The sequence below is a fragment of the Elephas maximus genome, chromosome 10 (assembly GCF_024166365.1).
Source record: "Elephas maximus indicus isolate mEleMax1 chromosome 10, mEleMax1 primary haplotype, whole genome shotgun sequence".
NCBI lineage: Eukaryota > Metazoa > Chordata > Mammalia > Proboscidea > Elephantidae > Elephas > Elephas maximus.
In genome coordinates, this window is record NC_064828.1 from 111,333,168 (window position 1) to 111,353,876 (window position 20,709).

A 20,709-nucleotide genomic window follows, 5' to 3' on the forward strand; every position below is an offset into this window, starting at 1 on the left:
TGTTATCCACACAGTCGAATACCTTTGCATAGTCAATAAAACACAGGTAAACATCTTTCTGGTATTCTCTGCTTCCATCCAAGATCCATCTGATATCAACAATGATATCCTTCATTCCACATGCTCTCCTCAATCAGACTTGAATTTCTGGCAGTTCCCAGTCGATATACTGCTGCAACCACTCTGGAATTCAGCAAAATTTTACTTGCATGTGATGTTAATGATATTGTTCGATAATTTCCGCGTTCTGTTGGATCATCTTTCTTTGGGATGGGCACAAATATGGACCTCTTCCGGTCGATTGGCTAGGTAGCTGTCTTCCAAATTTCTTGGCATACACAAATGAACGACTCCAGCGCTGCGTCCATTTGCTGAAACATCTCAGTTGGTATTCCATCAATTCCTGGAGCCTTGTTTTTCACCAATGCCTTCAGTGTAGCTTCACTTTCTTCCTTCAATACCATCAGTTCTTGATCACATGCTTCCTCCTGAAATGGATGAATGTCAACCAATTCTTTTTGGTACAATGACTCTGTGTATTCCTTCCATCTTCTTTTGATGCTTTCTGCATCGTTCAATATTTTGCCCAAAGAATCCTTCAATATTGCAACTCAAAGCCTGGGTTTTTTCTTTAGTTTTTTAAGCTTGAGAAAGGCCGGGCATGTTCTTACTTTTCGATTTTCTAACTCTAGGTCTCTGCACATTTCATTTTGATACTTTACTTTGTTTTCTCAAGCCACCCTCTGAAATCTTCCGTTGACCTCTTTTACTTCATCATTTCTTCTATTTGCTTTAGCTGCTGTATGTTCAAGAGCAAGTTTTAGAGTCTCTTCTGACATCGATTTTGGTCTTTTCTATCTTTTCCTTCTTTTTAATGACCTTTTGCTTTCTTCACGTATGATGTACTTCATGTCATCCCACAACCTGTCTGGTCTTTGGTCATTAGTGCTCAATGCGTCAAATCTATTCTTGAGACGGTCTCTAAATCCAGGCGGGATATACTCACGGTTGTATTTTGGCTCTCGTGGACCTGTTCTGATTTTCTTCAGCTTCAGCCTGAACTTGCATATGAGCGATTGCTGGTGTATTCCACAGTTGGCCCCTGGCTTTGTCTTGACTGGTAATATTGAGCTTCTCCATGGTCTCTTTCCACAGATGTAGTCAATTTGATTCCTGCATATTCCATCTGGTAGGCCCACATGTATAGTTGCCTTTTATGTTGTTGAAAAAGTATTTGCAATGAATAAGTCATTGGTCTTACAAAATCCTATAATGCGATCTCTGGAGTCCTTTCTATTACCATGGCCATATTTTCCATCTACTGATCTTCCTTTTTGGTTTCCAACTTTCGCATTCCTATCACCAGTCATTATCAATGCACCTTGATTGCTTGTTTGATCAATTTCCGACTGCAGAAGTTGGTAAAAATTTTCAACTTCTTCAACTTTGGCATTAGTGGTTGGTGCGTAAATTTTAATAATATTTGTATTAGTTGATCTTCCTTGTAGGTGTATGGATACTACCCTATCACTAACAGTGCTGTACTTTAGGATAGGTCTTGGGAAGTTCTTTTCGATGATGAATGCAAGCCATTCCTCTTCAATTTGTCATTTCCGGCATAGCAGACCATATTATTGTCTGATTTAAAACGACCCATACAAATCCTTTCAGCTCAGTAATGCCTAGGATATCAATCTTTGTGTTCCATTTTGTTTCTCATGACTTCCAATTTTCCTAGATTCATACATAAAGACCTCAACATAAAGAAAACAAAAATCCTCACCACTGGACCGATAAGCAACATTATGACAAATGGAGAAAAGATTGAAGTTGTTAAGGATTTCATTTTCTTGGATCCACAATCAATGCTCACGGAAGCAACAGTCAAGAAATCAAATGATGTCTTGCATTGGACAAATCCGCTGTGAAAGACCTCTTCAAAGTGTTCAAAAGCAAAGATTTCACTTTGAGGTCTAAGGTGCACCTGACCCGAGCCCTGGTATTTTCAACCGCCTCATATGCATGTGAAAGCTGGACAGTGAATAAGGAAGATGGAAGAAGAATTGATACACTTGAATTATGGTACTGGTGAAGAATATTGAATATCCCATGGACTGCCAGAAGAATGAACAAATCTGTCTTGGAGGAAGTACAGTCAGAATGCTCCTTAGCAGTGAGGATTGTGAGATTTTGTCTCATTTACTTTGGGTATGTTATCGGGAGGGACCAATCCCTGGAGAAGGACATGATACTTGGCAAAATAGAGGGTCAGCCAAAAAGAGGAAAACCCTTAATGAGATGGATTGACATAGTGGCTGTAACAATAGGCTCAAACACAGTAATGACTGTGACAATGGTGCAGGAATGGGCAACATTTCATTTTGTTGTAGATGGGGTCACGATGAGTTGGAGCCGACTGAAAGGCACCTAACAGCAACAGTCCTTTATAAAAGAAAGTTCTAAAGAATGTATTTAAATAGAAGGAAAATGACTGCAGATGGAAAGTCTCAGATGCAAAAAAGGAATGAAGAATAAAGTTGAAAATAAGTGGGTAAATCTAAATGATCACTGACAGACTAAAACAATAATAATGTTATGTAGGATTAAAAAAAGGTTGGAATTCACATACACAACACCAAGGAGATTGTAAGAAGATGGTAGCAGAGGCAGTTTTTTAATCTTTCCAACTTCCTACAGAAAATCAGGACAAACAAAATGGCAAAACCAAAAAAAGCCCGTGGACAACACTTACACAAAATTAAGTGAATATGAATTCTCACGAAGCCCAGAATGTAAACATAGGGGAATAAACTACCAACAGCGACAAGACGTGTGTGGTATCAGTGTCAGTGAGGGAGAAGGCAGAGAGAAGCAACAGGATGTCAACACTCCTGAGAACTCCAACAGGTTCTCACTCAGAAAGCTTGGTGAACCCAACTGAGAACAGCAGCTGAAAATGGAAGGAGTCTGTTCCCTCCAATAGGAGTGCCAGGAGTCCACAGTCAAGTCTGAAGAGGCTGGCATAAGTCTGGGCCCCATGAACTGTCAAAACTCAGCAGCCTAAGTTCCCCTCCTTAACTAGGCCACAACTGAAAGAAAAGGCTGATAGAATGAAGAGACTACAAAGTGAAAAGGAGAGGAGCAAGAGAGGAAATGGAAAAGAAGGATCACATACAAGCAGGGGAAGAGAATTGAATTGGGGAGCTCAGAAGGTGAGTTGCCACCTTTTTTGAAAATTTTGTAAAAATAACAGAGATAGAGCTCTAAAACCCAAGTCCCTCTTTTCCAATTTACATATACATGAGGAGCAGGAAGGGATCAAAGTCAAGCCCCATACAAAGTTAGTGTAAGAAAAAAAGAGACTAAGGAAGAGAATAGCATCTCTGCAGACAACAAAGGTAGGCCAGAAAGACATCCTGTTACAGACATTAAAAACTGTAACCTGATATTTTCAAGATGAGCCAAAAGACATTAAAGGATTGATAGTGTAAAGGGACCTCAGGAACCTTTAATAAAAAAACTCACAAAAAGGTAACAGCTCAGAAAAAGGTAACAACTCTGTAAAGAACTAAAAGTAAAAAATAATTAAAAAAATGAAGACTAACTAGAAGGAATATAAGAGCAAATAAGCACAATATAAGAGCAAATAAGCACAATATAAAATGCTTTACAAGAATAGAACATGAAAGAGAAAAAAATTAAAAAAGAAATGAAGAGAAAGATAAGGAAATATAAAAACAGGCAAAAAATATCCAATATTCATATAAGAGCCCCCAAAGAAGAAAACTGAAGGGAACAGAACTAATTCCAAAAATTACAAAAAAAAAAAAAATCCTGAAAAATAAAAACCAAACAGATTTGGTACTACATATTGAAAGAGCATAGCATATATGTAGAAAATAAACCCAAAACAATATATTCTGGAAATACTGGACTTAAAAACAAAAAATTATTTAGGCATCAAAGCAAAAAGATCAAGTGCCGTGTGAGGTGAAGGAAACGACTGACATCTGACTTTGACAGCAACGCTTTATGACAAAAGGAAATGGAACAGCATTCTTAGAGTACTCAGGAAAAGAACATATGGAGCCAAGGATTTTCTATCCAGACAGTCTTTCAAGTTTGAAGCAGGAATCTGGAGAGCAAGCTTCAGAAGACCAAAATAACTGCAGAAATGTGAGCATAAAAACTGGTGGTGACCGTTAAGTATATACTTACATGTAGAACTAAGGCTCCATGAGGGAAACCACAATGAGATACTACTTTGCACCCACTAGGGTGGCTATTATCATAAAATAACAAGTGTTGGTGAGGATGTGGAAAAACTGGAACCCTTGTCCACAGCTGGTAAGAATATAAAATGGTGCAGCCACTATGGAAAATGGTCTGGCAGTTCCTCGAAGGGTTAAATGTGGAATTACCACATGACGCAGCAATTCCACTCCTGGGTATATGTCTTAGTCATCTAGTGTTGATATAACAGAAATACCACAAGTGCATGGCTTTAACAAAGAGAAACTTAATTTCTCACACTCTAGTAGGCTAGAAGTCCAAATTCAGGACATCAGCTCCAGGGGAAGGCTTTCTCTCTGTGAGCTCTGGAGGAAAGTCCTTCTTGTCAATATTCCCCTGGAGCAGGAGCTTCTCTTCACAGGAACCCCCAGTTCAAAGGACACGCTCTGCTCCTGGCACTGCTTTCTTGGTGGTATGAGGTTCCCCGGTCTCTGCTTGCTTCCCTTTCCTTTTATCTCTTGTCCAAGCTGCTCTGAAGGCATTGGCGAAAAACAAGGCTCCAGGAATTGATGGAATATCAGTTGAGATGTTTCAACAAATGGATGCAGCGCTGGAAGTGCTCACTCATCTATGCCAAGAAATATGGAAGACAGCTTCCTGGCCAACTGACAGGGAGAGATCCATATTTATGCCTATTCCCAAGAAAGGTGATCCAACCGAACGTGCAAATTATAGAATAATATCATTAATATCACACGCAAGCAAAATTTTGCTGAAGATCATTCAAAAACAGCTGGAGCAGGATATTGACAGAGAACTGCCAGAAATTCAGGCCCGTTTCAGAAGAGGATGTGGAACCAGGGATATCACTGCTGATGTCAGATGGATCCTGGCTGAAAGCAGAGAATACCAGAAGGATGTTTACCTGTGTTTTATTGACTATGCAAAGGCATTCAACTGTGTGGATCATAACAAACTATGGATAACACTGTGAATAATGGGAATTCCAGAACACTTAATTGTGCTCATGAGGAAACTTTACATAGATCAAGAGGCGTTTGTTTGGACAGAACAAGGGGATACTGATTGGTTTAAGGTCATGAAAGGTGTGTGTCAGGGCTGTATTCTTTCACCATACCTATTCAATCTGTATGCTAAGCAAACAAGACGAGAAGCTGGACTATATGAAGAAGAATGGGGCATCAGGATTGGAGGAAGACTCACTAACAACCTGTGTTATGCAGATGAGACAACCTTGCTTGCTGAAAGTGAAGAGGACTTGAAGCACTTACTAATGAAGATCAAAGACCACAGCCTTCAGTATGGATTACGCCTCAACATAAAGAAAGCAAAAATCCTCACAACTGGACCAATGAGCAATGTCATGATAAATGGAGAAAAGATTGAAGTTGTTAAGGATTTCATTTTACTTGGATCCACAATCAACACCCATGGAAGCAGCAGTCAAGAAATCAAAAGACGCACTGCATTGGGTAAATCTGCTGCAAAGAACCTCTTCAAAGAGTTGAAGAGCAAAGATTTCACACTGAAGACTAAGGTGCGCCTGACCCAAGCCGTGGTATTTTCAATCATATCATATGCATGTGAAAGCTGGACAGTGAATAAGGAAGACCGAAGAAGAACTGACACCTTTGAATTGTGGTGTTGGATCAGGGATGTGACCTTAGTAAGGGTGTTATAATTCCACCCTAATCCTCTTTAACATAAAATTACAATCACAAAATGGAGGACAACAACCATACAATACTGGGAATCATGGCCCAGCCAAACTGATATACACATTTTTGGGGGGACATAATTCAATCCACGACAGTATATATACTCAAAAGAACTGAAAGCAGGAACATGAAGATATACTTGTACACCGATCTTCAGAGCGGCATTATTCACAATAGACAAAAGACGGAAACAACCCAGGTGTCTATCAAAATAATTCTGAATTTGAATTGAAAGTATCCATATGAACTCCTCGCAAGCTATATCCCAGAAAAATATATTTTCTAGTTTGGTTCACTGAAAAGGCCTGCAAACAATGACCATGCCAAAAGCAATGATCATCCCAGTACCCCGACTGTGGTCTTGAAATACCATTTCCCACTAAAAGAAACCAGGGCTTCTCAGGGAAATGGCTGATTCTAAAATTTATATGGAAATAAAAAGAGCCAAGGCAATTATGAAAAAAAAAGCTGAGGGAATTATGTTACCACATATCAGGACCTATTTTGATGTCATAGTGTTGTACTGATGCAAGGTTAGACAAACCAATCAACGAAATAGAGCCTAGAAACAGAACCACATGTTTACAGTCACTTTACTCATGACAAAGATGACACTGCAACGGGCAAAGGACGATCTTTTCAACAAAGCGTGCTATGCCAAAGGGACAGCCGTTTGGGAAAACTGAATCTTGACCTCTAACATCACAGCAGACACAAAAATCAATTCTACATGGACTGTCCAGCAAAGTTTTAAGAAAAAAAAGTAGGCTCACACCTTCATTACTTTGTGGAAGGCAAAGATTTATCAAATAGGACATAAAAAGTACTCTTAAAGTATTTATATCTTTGAGAGTAAAAATTCAAGACATGGAGTAGACAAAATTTGCAATTCATGTTGTCTACAAAGGACTTATATCTGAGCTCCTGCAAATCTGATTTTAAAAAGATGTAACAACCCAATAGAAACAAATGGACCCAAAGCTTTAAACTGGCATTTCAAAAAGGAATGTATCCAAATAGCCAAGAAACACAGGAAAGGATGCTCAACTTGGTTAGTTTTCAATTAACTAGAAACTAAAGCCAGAAGGAGATAACATTATATACCAACCAAAATGGCTAAAACAAAAAAGACAAACTATAGTAGAAAAAGGTATTTGAACACACATATAAATACTAAAGAGTTTACAGCCAGGATAAAAAAAGAGCAATTACAAGAAATTAAAAAATGTCAGACAATCCAATTGAAAAATCGCCAATAAACATTTCAAAAGATAATTGACTTCATCTCAGAAATGCAAATTAAAACAATAATGAGGTACCACAAAGAGACTGTGTGGTACTGGCATAAGGTAGGCATAACAGGTCAGTGGAAGGGAAATGCTGTCGTTAGCTGCTGTTGAGTCAGGCTCTGACTCATGGCGAAGCCATGTGTTACAAAGCAGAACTGCTCCATAGGATTTTCTTGGCTGTAATCTTTACAGAAGCAGTTCGCCAAGCCCTTCTTCTGTGGAGCTGCTGGGTGGGTTTGAACCGCCAACCTCAGGATGAGCAGCAACTGGAAACCATTTGTGACACACAGGCTACTTTCAAAGAGAACTGAGAGTCCATAAATAAATCCTTACATTTATGGTCAACTGATTTTTGACAAAGGTGCCAAGACAATTCAATGGGGGAAAGGACAGTCTTTGCAATAAATGGTGCTAAAACCAAAAACCAAACCTGTTGCTGTTGAGTCGATTCTGACTCATAGTGGCCCTACAGGACAGAGTAGAACTGCCCCATATGGTTTCCAAGGAGCGCCTGATGGATTTGAACTGCTGACCTTTTGATTAGCTGCCGTAGCTCTTCACCACTGTGCTACCAGGGTTTCCAAATGGTGCTAGGACAACTATTTATACCCAAAAGATGAATTTAGACTCCTACCTCACATTATACACAAAACTTAACTTCAAGTGGATCACAGACCTAAATATAAGAATTAAAACTATAAAACTTCTAGAAGAAAACACAGGGAAAAAATTTTTTTTTGGTTTTGGTAGGTTAGGCAAAGAGTTCTTAGATACCATGCTAAAAGCAAGACCCATGAAAGAAAAACTTGATAAACTGGACTTCATCAAAATTCAAAAATTTTGTGCTTCAAACGACACAATGTCAGATTGGAGAAAATATCTGCAAATCATGTATCTGATAAAGGACTCATACTCAGAATATATAAACAATGTTACAATTCAGTAACGAGACAAACAATCCAATTAAAAAATAGGCAAAAGATATGAATAGATATTTCATCAAAAGAAACATATATATGGCTAGTAAACACATGAAAAGATACTTAATATCACTAGTCATTAGGGAAATGCAAATTAAAACCACAGTGAGATAAACTGGAACCCTCATACATTGCCGGTGGAAATGTAAAATGGGGCAGCCACTTTGGAAAACAGTTTGGCAGTTTCTTAAAAAGCTAAACATAAACTTACCACAAAACCAGCAACTCCACTCCTAGGCATCTATCCAAGAGAAATAAAATATATGTCTACACAAAGACCTGTATGCAAATATTTGTACCATAATTCACAGTAGTCAAAAACTGGCAACAACTCCAATGTCCATAAGCTGGTGAACAGATAAACAAAATGTGGTATATCTGTATAAAAGAATATTGTTCAACATTAAAAAGAAACAAACTACTGATACTTGCTACAATATGGATGAACCCCAAAAGCATTACACCAAATGAGATCAAATGTAAAAGACTACATGCTGTATGACTGCACTTATATGAACATCCAAATGAGATCCAAGGTAAAAGACTGCGTACTGTGTGACTGCACTTAAAAGAACATCCAGAGAAGACCAATCTAGAAACGGTAGATCAGTGGAGCCTGGAGCTGGGAACAGGAGCAGGGACTGACTGCAAACAGACCGAGGGAACTTCTGCGGGAGAAGGTAACATTCTAAAACCAGACTGTAGTGATAGTTGCACAAACTCTATACATGTGTTAAAATAAAATTTCCACTTAAAATGCATGAATTTTATTGTAAGTAGATTATACCTCAATAAAAAAAAAAAAAACAAACCAAACCCCCTGCCATCAAGTTGATTCCAACTCATAAGGACCTTATAGGACAGAGTAGAACTGCCCCATAGGGTTTCATGGCTGTAATCTTTACAGAAGCAGATTGCCACATCTTCTTCCGCTGGAGTGGCTCCTAGGTTCTAACCACTGACCTTTCAGTTAACAGCTGAGTGCTTTAACCTCTGTGCCACCAGGGGTCCTATACCTCAATAATATTGTAAAAAAAAAAAAAAAAAACCCATGGCTTGAAAAGTTAGAAAAGAAAAAAGACAGAAAAAAAAACCATGGATAAAGCTGATGTTGTATTTAGAGGAACACGACTTCACATTCTTTTTTAAAAACAAAAACTAAAAATAAATGAACTCAGAATTCACATAATAAAAAAGAATAAATAAACCAAAAAAAGTATCCAAAAGTAGGGTAAGTAATTAAACATAAAAGTGGAAATAAATGATATTGAAGAGAATAAATGAACTCAAAGTTGGTTGTCAGAACAGTCCAATAAACCACATTTTTAAAAACCTTGTGAACTATAGAAAAAAGGGGAATGGTAAAATATATGTATTCAAAAATAAGAAGACATAACTACAGATGCTGAAGAGGTTAAAAGGCTCATTAAAGAATATCACGTACAAGTGAACACATGACCCACTCTAAAGTGACCCAATATGGAAGGAATTTACAGATTTATCATCAAGAAAGGCACCAGGTCCAGCTGAGTTCTAAGGCCAACTTTCAACACCATTTCATGGATTTTTAAGATACATATGTTATTCCACATTTTTTTTTAAATAATTTTTATTGAGCTTTAAGTGAACGTCTACAAATCAAGTCAATCTGTCACATATAAGCTTATACACACCTTACTCCATACTCCCGCTTACTCTCCCCTTAATGAGTCAGCCCGCTCCCTCCTTCCAGTCTCTCCTTTCATGACCGTTTTGCCAGTTTCTAACCCTCTCTACCCTCCCATCTCCCCTCCAGACAGGAGATGCCAACACAGTCTCAAGTGTCCCCCTGATACAAGTAGCTCACTCTTCATCAGCATCTCTCTCCTACCCACTGTCCAGTCCCTTCCATGTCTGATGAGTTGTCTTCGAGAATGGTTCTGGTCCTGGGCCAAGAGAAGGTTTGGCGACCATGACCGCAGGGATTCCTCTACTCTCAGTCAGACCATTAAGTCTGGTCTTTTTGTGAGAATTTGGGGTCTGCATCCCACTGATCTCCTGCTCCCTCAGGGGTTCTCTGTTGTGCTCCCTGTCAGGGCAGTCATTGGTTGTGGCTGGGCACTGTTAGTCCACATTTTAATATTTCTGAAATCAGAGTGCATCTTACAAGCACTGGCAGTCAGATGGCAGCATGAGACAGTTGTATAAAAACCACCTTCTAGAAAGATCACAGAGTGCCAGTGTCAAAGTGCAAGCAGTCCCTGACTTATGACTTATGTGAGCTATGATGAACTGCACTTACCATCACCTGTTTCTGTACATCTTATCACTAGTAATATGTGCTAGGTGCAGTGTTGCAGCATGTAATTTGCGGATGTTACCATTCTCAGATGTTCAATGTTAGGGTTTAGAAAGATACTGATAATAGGCAATAAGTAGCTAAAGCGAAAGGAAGAAATAGTGGAGTAAAAGAACTGAACAGAAGATTTCAAAGGACAGCTTCAGAAGACAAAGTAAAGTATTATAATGACATATGCAAAGACCTGGAGATGGAAAACCAAAAGGGAAGAACATGCTCAGCATTTCTCAAGCTGAAAGAACTAAAGAAAAGATTCAAGCCTCCAGTTGTGATACTGAAGGGTTCTACAGGGAAAATATTAAACGATGCAGGAAGCATCAAAGGAAGATGGAAGGAATACACAGAGTCGCTATACCAAAAAGAACTGGTTGATGTTCAACCACTTCAGAGGGCAGCATGTGATCAGGAACCAATGGTACTGAAAGAAGAAGTCCAAACTGCACTGAAGCACTGGCAAAAAATGAGGCTCCAGGATTTGGCGGAATACCAATTGAAATGTTTCAACAAATGGATGCAGCACTGGAAGTGCTCACTCGTCTATGCCAAGAAATTTGGAAGACAGCTACCTGGCCAACCGACTGGAAGAGATCCATATTTATGCCTATTCCCAAGAAGGGTGATCCCACTGAATGCGGAAATTATCGAACAATATTTTTATCATTAATATCACACACAAGTAAAATTTTGCTGAAGATCATTCAAAAGCACCTGCAGCAGGATATCGACAAGGAACTGCCAGAAATTCAAGCTGGATTCAGAAGAGGACGTGGAACCAGGGATATCCTTGCTGATGTCTGATGGATCCTGGATGAAAGCAGAGAATACCAGAAAGATGTTTACCTGTGTTTTATTGACTATGCAAAGGCATTCGACTGTGTGGATCATAACACATTATGGATAACATTGCAAAGAATGGGAATTCTAGAACACTTAATTGTGCTCATGGGAACCTGTACATAGATCAAGAGGCAGTCGTTTGAAATGAACAAGGGGATACTGTGTGGTTCAAAGTCAGGGAAGGTGTGCATCAGGGTTGTATCCTTTCACTGTATCTTAGTCTGTATGCTAAGCAAATAATACAAGAAGTTGGACTATATGAAGAAGAATTGGGCATCAGAATTGGAGGAAGACTCATTAACAACCTGCAATATGCAGATGACACAACCTTCCTTGCTGGAAGTGAAGAGGACTTGAAGCACTTACTGATGAAGATCAAAAACCACAGCCACCTCAACATAAAGAAAACAAAAATCCTCACAACTGGACCAATAAGCAACATCACGATAAATGGAGAAAAGAATGAAGTTGTCAAGGATTTCATTTTACTTGGATCCACAATCAGCACCCATGAAACCAGCAGTCAGGAAATCAAATGATGCATTGCATCAGGCAAATCTGCTGCAAAAGACACGTTTAAAGTGTTGAAAAGCAAAGATGTCACCTCGAAGACTAAGGTACGTCTGACCCAAGCCGTGGTGTTTCCAATCACCTCATATGCATGCGAAAGCTGGACGATGAAGAAGGAAGACCAGAGAAGAACTGACGTCTTTGAATGATGGTGTTGGGAGAAGAATATTGAATATACCATGGACTGCCAAAAGAACAAATCTGTCTTGGGAGAAGTACAACCAGAATGTTCCTTAGAAGCAAGGATGGTGAGACTACATCTCACATACTTTGGACATGCTGTCAGGAGGGATCAGTCCTTGAAGAAGGGCATCACGCGTGGAAAAGTAGAAAGCCAGCAAAAAAGAGGAAGACTCTCAACAAGATGGACTGATGTGGTGGTTGCAACAACGGGCTCAAGCATGACGACTGTGAGGATGGCACAGGACCGGGCAGTGTTTGGTTCTGTTGTACACAGGGTCGCTATGAATCAGAACCGACTCAACGGCACTTAGCGACAACAACAATAAAAACTGAAAAAAACAAAAAAAAAAAGGAATTCAACTTGTGTCAGAGTTGTCTTACGACAGCATCGTCAGAACGGAGCCCTGTTGTAAGTTGGGAACTACCTGTATCTTAGATTTGATGAAACCCGAAAGTACAAAAAAGGAAGAAAACTACAGACTATCTTTATGTAGTCAATATGGAAGCAAAGATTCCAAAGAAAATGAATAACCTGTACCCAGTGCTGTATAAACATAATAATATAAGCAACAGAAGTGAGGTTTATCCCAGTAATACAGGATAGTTCAAACCCAGAAAACCTGTCAACCTCGCAGCTACTAGAGCAACATCTTAAAGAGAAAAATCATGGGGCATCTGATAAAACTCAGCAGTAGTGAACAACCAGTCCACCCTGGCATGGCACCAACCAGCCAGAACGGGTGCTGTATGGCCACGCTATGCGGATCATGAAACACCATCCGCCTGGTAAAGATGATTCACCAGAAACCAAGAGCCACCTCCATATCAAATGAGGAGACACAGAAGTCATTTGCTAAAATGGAAGAAAACAGGATACTTGCTATCACCTCTATTATTTAGTTTTTCGTTGGTCCTAGCTAATGAATGCCATAATAAAATTAACTAGTATATGTTGGTAAAAATGTTTTAAGAGAAATGAAAGCATTTAATTACAACTGAAAGGGCTATACATGCAAAAGAAACCTTGGCAGGATGGTGGTTAAGAGTTACGGCAGCTAACCAAAAGGTCGGCAGTTTGAATCTACCAACTGCTCCTTGGAAACCTTATGGGGCAGTTCTACTCTGTTCTGTAGGGTCGCTATGAGTCAGAACTGACTCGACGGCAATGGGTTTTGGTATGGGTTTTACATACGCAGGCTTTAGTAAAAAAAATTAACATTAACCAGACAATTTCGTAAGGTGATGAGACATTATATTCAGAAAACAATGGCTTTTCTCTATATTACCCAGCCCAGTGCTGTAATATTAGCAAGAACCACTTAGAAGCAGGAATCGATAAAAGTATACCCAGGCACAAGAGTGACAAAAACTAGAAAGTACATAGGAATAAATTTAATGGAAGGGTAAGGACTTACAAGAAAATAATAAAATCTTAGAAAGAGCCATAAAAAAATACCGAGAAAAATGGTGGAGACGTATCATATTCCTGGATGGGAAAAGAGTATCATAAAAGTGTCAATCTCCTCCAAATTAACATATAATAACTTTAATAAGTTCTTGTTGTTGTTAGGTGCTGTCGAGTTGTCTCTGACACATAGTGACCTTATGTACAACAAAATGAAACGCTGCCTGGTACTGCATCAACCTCACAATTGTTTCTATGTTTGAGCCCAGCCACTGTGTCAATCCATCGTATTAAGTGTCTGCCTCTTCTCACTGACCCTCTACTTGACCAAACATGATGTTCTTTTCTAGCAATGGTCTTTCCTGATGATATGCCCATAGCCCATCCTCAATTCTCAGGGGCATTCTGGCTGTACTTTCTCCAAGGCAGATTTGCTTGTTCCTCTGGAAGTCCATGGTATATTCAGTATTCTTTGCCGGCACTACAATTCAAATGGGTCACTTCTTCGGTCTTCCTGTTTCACTGTCCCCTTTTTCATGCATATGAGGTGACTGAAAATAGCATGGTTTGGGTCAGGTGCGCCTTAGTCATCAAACTGACATCTCTGCTTTTTAGCACTTGTTGGGGGAATGGTCTGCCTCTATGCCTCCCACCCAGGCTGTGTAAATAAAGGCCTTGGGCCCAGAACATTCTCTGATAAAGAGGCCGGGGATTGGGTCGCCTTCTCTCTCCTGACTCCTCCTCATCAGGGAAGGCTTCCCTGTTCTGGGCACATAGTAACCTTCTCTGCCTCTTGCATATGTGCAGGCACTACATGGCACTTGGCCAACCCCTTTTCTATATGCTTCCAGTGGGGAAGGAACGGGGTCTCTTGTACTATGGCACAATAGGGGGAACGTGCCAGATTGTAGGAGCTGGCCTTGAAGGGTGGACTGAGGGGGAAACAGGCTTTGTGAGGCTGAACATGAGCGCCCTCCTGCAGTCTGCCAGTTCACTACAGTTTGCTGAGTTTGTCCTTATGTAAGCCTCTGGCTTATAGCCACTATTGTCTACCACCACTATAAAACCTCTGCCCTCCCACCGCAGAGCATGGAGATCTGCTTGGTTCTCTGGCCACCTAGAACCTGCCTCGTGTGTAGGTCTCCCTAATAAACTCCTTTGCTGCCAGCCTGGTGTTGCCCGCCTCTTTCTTCGGTCTCTCAGCGCTTTCCATTTTTGGAGGCAAATTTCATGTTACTGGTCCATGCCTGGACAACACTTTAAAAAGGTCCTTTGCAGCAGATCTGCCCAACACAAAACACTGTTTGATTTCTTGATCGCTGCCTCCATGGGCACTAATTGTTGGCCCAAGAAGAATAAAATGTTTGACGATTTCAATTTCTTTGCCATTTATCCTGATAAATTTTAATGTAATTCCAATCAATTCCTATTATTTCTGATCTGGACAAAATTATTTTAACATAGATACAGAAACACTAATATTTTAGAATAGCTAAGAAAGAATTATCCAACATAACTGCTGAGGGGCAGAGGTTTGACCAGTCAATAAGCGTAGAGAGTTGCTTACTGACTAAGGTCTCTGCTTACAATCAGTGCTCCTTATGCATAAAAACAATAACGCACCCCTAAGCTAGCTGCCCTAAAATTTTCCTGGCTATGTGAATTTACCACGTATAATTTATTCTCTTGGGGAACACTGAATATTTATGTGTCAGGGTAAGTCAACTGCATGTCATTCTTATTAGATATAATGAGGAAAAGAGGAACTTAGAGGTTGAGAATAGCAAGCAGAGGTAGAAAAGATAGCCTGGAGGAAGAGGTTTGTGCAGTGACTCCTTGAAAGAGATAAGGGAAGATGGGGAAGTACACTTGGGCCTAGACCCACACTTGCACTTGCTCTGCAATGTGCACGAAAGGGGCAAGGGGCACATGCCTTTTACGTAGTTATCAAGGCAAGAGCCAAGGTCCAGCTGTGACTGGGTACTAGGGACATGGCTTGGAAAATAAAGGTTCAATAATAGTTATACCAAGCCTTTTTCATCCCAGGCATTCCTATTATTCTGACTCTGGGGCTCCTGAGGGTACTGGTAGGAGGAGTCATATGCATTTATTCATTTATTCTGTAATGACTATCTCCCACCATCAGGATGTGAGTTCCACAGAGACAGGGGTTTGGTTTTGTTTAATGCTGTGTCCCTGGTACCCAGAACAGCACCTGTTTCAGTAGGTGCTCAATAAATATTTATTGAATGAATGGAGGGCATCAGAAAAGCATGGACTATTTGGGAGGGGGAAGACTCAGGACGAAATGACTTAGTATGCATATTAGCTACCACAAAGTAAACCAAATATAAGCCAAACACAAGCACTGTAAAATAGTGAGAGGAGAGCCTGGATTTTTAGCAAGTGAGGGGCAAGAACTCTATCGACCAACCCATCCATCATCCACCCATTCATCCTCGCATCATCTACCTTCCCTCCTGCACATTTGTGCTGAATCCCTGTTATACGCCAAACAGTGTGGAAGGCAATGGGAATATTGCTGTAAGCAAGCCAAACTTACAACTCTCATGAGTTCTCAATAAAAAGAAATTGGAAGACCTATTATTATGAACTTAAGGTATGAAAAATGTTTCATGCTTTCTCTATTGCATGTACTAGTCTTATGTTTTGGTAAATACAAAGGTTTTCAGAGGTTCACGTTCACTTTAGGGCCCTTACCCTGTTTTCCTTGATAAAATTTTAAGTATTTCACATCAAAACCTCCCCCAAGAAAGAATTTCAGGGCCCACACACCCTCATCTGGAAAGGGGTGACTGTGCCTGAGTCAAGTACAGAGCACTTTTCCTGACTAATCTCCTAGAAGGCTGCTGGGTAGGGGTAGTACCCAATGACTCACAATGGAGAAAGTCCATGAAGGACTACAGTTACAGTAATTATGTCTCTGACATTATGCAAATGAAGAGGCTCCACCATAAATTTTACAATTATTCTATTTGTAGTAACTCCGTTCAGAACTGCTAGAGTTTGAAGCCAAATGGAAAAAAAAAAAATTGACTAGCTTTAATTACAATTAATATGAAAAGATTTTAAGACAACCCCCCCCCTTTTTTTTTAAGTCTATTATACCTATAGTACATGAGTGGATTAGATTTTTACCTGAAATAGGTCTGGAATTTAAATTACTAGTCAAATAAATAAATTCATCGCATTCACTCTAAATAAGCTTGCTAAAAAAGAAAAGATGCAAAATATATACATAAAACATTAACAGAGAAAATGTAAAGAAATGCTAGCAAACTATCCAAACATTACTCTTCTCCCAACCCATAGCCAAAATTTAACTTATAAAAGACAAATAATGAAAAGTACCTTTTAAAGATGGAAGTTTCTGAAGTTCTCTATTATTGCTGGAGTTAAACCTTGTGGAGTTCTGCCGTTTGTCTTTCTTCACTACGGGCTGAGGGACGGATACTTTTACTTTATTAGATGTTGCAGATTGGACAGCAACAAGGCTATTTTTCCTGCTGGCAATCTGTTTCCAAAATAAAAGCAATTAAAATACAGAAAAAAACATATACAAGTTTTACTCTGGGATGGTCTCCTCCCATGCCACTGTAAAATATGTAATTTCTTATAGCTGCTGGAGCTGAGGCTCATATCCCATCACTAGTAACGCTAAACTTTGAGAGATTCATAGATACACCCAATTTTTTATATATTCCTTCAAACTTCTGATTCCTAATTATTTAATCGACAGGCCTCATAACATACCTCCGTAAAGGTTACAGTAAAGAGAACTCTATGCAGCTCAGTTCTACTCTGGGGTCACCATGAGTCGAAGCCAACTCGATGGCAACTAACAACAGGCTGGTATGACTGGCTGAACAGTGATTCCCGAAGAGGTCCACGTCCTAATCCTTGGAACCTGTGAATGTGTTACCTTACTTGGCAAAAGGGACTTTGCAGATGTGATTAACTTAAGGAATTTGAAATGGAAAGATTATCCCAAATTTTCACGGTAGGCCCTGTATAATCACGAGGGTCCTTACAAGAGGGTAACAGGAGGGTCAGACAAGAGAAGGCAACGAGAAGATCAAACAGAGCGAGATGTGAAGATGCTACGCTACTGGCTTTGAAGACAGAAGGGGCCAGGAGCCAAGAATGCAGGTGGCCTCTAGGAGCCAGAAAGGGTAAGAACATGGACTCTCCCCTAGAGTCCCTGGAGAGAGCAGCCCTGATGACTCCTTGATTTCGCCCAATGAAGCCTATTTTAGACTTCTGACCTCCAGAACTCGAAGATACTAAGTCTGTGTTGTTTTATGCCACTAGGTTTGTGGTAATTTGTACAGCAGCCATAGGGAACTAATACAGTTGACAGTTGAATACCTCAAAAATGACACATTTTCCCTGTGAGCTAACCACTCAGCCCCCCAAAATCAGCAAATGTTGTATGAAAGCACGTTCCCCTTGAATAGTCTCTTCAGTAAATGGTACCAAGACAACTGGATCTCCACATGCAAAAGAATGACGCTGGATCCGTACCCCACACCATAAACAAAAATGGACAATGACCTAAAGGTAAAAACTACAACCATAAAGCTCTTAGAACAAAATACAGGGGTAATGCTTTGGACCTAGTTTTTGACAATGGACTCTTAGACATGATGCTAAAGCACAAGCAACAAAACCCAAAACAAACAAACTGGACCTCATCAAAACTAAAAACCTGTGTATATCAAAGGACTTTATCAAAAAGTAAAGAGACAATTTACAGACTGGGAGAAAATTTTGGGAACTATAACACCCAAATATATAAAGAACTCCTATAACTTAACAACAAAAAGATACACAACCCAATCAAAAAATGGGTAAAGGATATGGACAGACATTCTACCAAAGAAGATAGACAAATGACCCACAAGCACATAAAACGATGCTCAATGTCATTAGTCATCGGGGAAATGAAAATCAAAGCCACAATGAGATACCATTTCACCCACACTAGGACGGTTATTATCAGAAAAATGGAAAACGATAAATGTTGGCGAGGATGCGGAGAAACTGGAATCCTTATCCGTTGTTGGCAGGACTATAAAATGGTACAGGTGCTGTGGAGAACAGTTTGGCAGTTCCTCCAAAAGTTAAATGTAGGATTACCATACCAAAAACCAAACCAAGGCTGTAAATCTTTACGGAAGGAGACCGCCACATCTTTCTCCCACGGAGTGGCTGGTGGGTTTGAACCACTGGCCTGGTTAGCAGACAAATGCTTTAACCACTGTACTACCAGGGCTCCTTAGAATTACTACAAGACCCAGAAATTCTACTCTTGGGTACATACTCCAAAGAATTGAAAGCAGGAATACAAGTATACTTGTATATCCATGTTTACTGCAGCACCATCCACAACAGCCAAAAGGTAGAAACAACCTAAGGGACCATCACAGATAAATGGATAAACAAAATGTGGAACAGTAAAGCTCGCAAGGGCCAGAACCTGTGTACGGCCGAAACCTGTCAGAGAAGGAAATCTCAAGTATTTTCCAGTAAAACGAGCAAATAGAAAAGTGGTAAGACTGCACCCTGCCGAAGGTGGAAAACAAGGCAGTCCAGTCGAGTCTGGCTCTCTCAGGTTTCACTGTATATCCATACAGTGGAATATTCTCAGCTATAAAGAGAAATAAAGTCCCGATACATGTCATCACATGGATGAACTTCGAAACATTATGCTGAGTAAAATAAATCAGACACAAAAGAACAAACACTGTATGATCCAACTTATACAAAATATCTAGAATAGGCAAGTGTACATAGAGAGCAAAGCTTATTAGTGGTTATCGTATATATCTTCACCACAATAAAAAAATGATAGCAACACTTTCCCCTCATGCATTGCTGCTGAGTCGATTCTGACTCATAATGACCCCATTGGACAGAGTAGAACTGCCCTGCAAGGTTTCCAAGAAGCAACTCGATGGCAACAGACTACTTTCTCCTTAAGCCTCAAGAAATCTTCCTCTTTCTAGGCATCTCTGTCCTCGCTGTCATCTAGAATGCTCACTCCAGGGCCACACTGCAGCAGCCATGGCTGTCCGACCATGGGCAGCTGGCTAGCACAGTGGGGAGTGGTGTGTCATTTGAAATGCTCAGGCAGACGTGGATGGCTGTCTGACCATCCACACAGCAGCAGTGGAGGGTCCCCTGTCACCCAGACAGGTCTAAAGGGATGAGCTGTAAAGGGACCCCCGTGGGGCTGAGATGTGCCCTGGGCCCCCAGCCCGAGGGGTCGCAGACAACTCCATGCAGGTGTGCGACTGCTGCACGAGGACCCACCTGCCACCGCCCAGCACTGACACTGACAGCTGCAGTACTATGCGTCAATGGTCAAGATCCTTTATGCAACTTCTGTACCCCACCCCCAGCCCCTCCAGTATGCCCAAGAGGAGGTCGTCTCCTCACATACATGCTCTTTTAGAAAGGTCATCAAACTCCGTCCCAGAAACACAGACCCACTAAGTCAAGGACAGTAAAAACACCAACTCGAGCCGCAATCTAATTTGCTCTCACCCTCTGTCATGGATTGAACTGTGTCCCCCCAAAAGGTGTGTCAGCTTGACTAGGCCATGATTCCCAGTGTTGTGTGGTTGTCCTCCATTTTGAGATCTGATGCATTTATCCTAGATGTTGTAAATCCTAACCTCTATGGTGTTAATGAGGCAGGATTAGAGGCAGTTAGGTTGGTGAAACGGGACACAATCTGCAGGACTGGGCTGTGTTTTGAATCAGTCTCTTTGGGGATATGGAAGCGAGAAGCGAGTGGAGAAGATAGGGACCTGAAGCCAACAGGAAAGAGGCACCAGGAGTGGAGCGCATCCTTTGGGCTCAGGGTCTCTGCACTGAGAAGCTCCTAGACCAGGGACCTGCCCCTAGAGCTCCTAGACAGCAGGGACCTTCCCCTATAGCTGACAGGGAGAGGAGGCCTTCCCATGGAGCTGGCACCCTGTGTTTGGACTTCTAGCCTCCTAGACTGCGAGAATGGATTTCTATTTGTTGAAGCCACCCACCTGTGGTATTTCTGTTACAGCAGCACTAGATAACCAAGACACAGATGAATTTTTTTTACCAAGAATTA

The 20,709-nt window shown here is 40.6% G+C and overlaps 1 protein-coding gene across 4 annotated transcripts in view; it reads right to left on the reverse strand.

The window, feature by feature from the left end:
* Positions 1-20,709, reverse strand: part of PPP2R5C (protein phosphatase 2 regulatory subunit B'gamma) — a 178,860-nt gene that overhangs the window by 119,968 nt on the left and 38,183 nt on the right. For all 4 annotated transcript variants that reach the window (XM_049898338.1, XM_049898333.1, XM_049898336.1 and 1 more), the window contains exon 3: positions 16,947-17,109. Coding sequence is in view for 3 of the 4 variants with exons in the window: in XM_049898333.1 (XP_049754290.1) it covers positions 16,947-17,109 (163 nt within the window). In the remaining variant the exon portion in view is untranslated. The remainder of the gene's footprint in view (positions 1-16,946; positions 17,110-20,709) is intronic.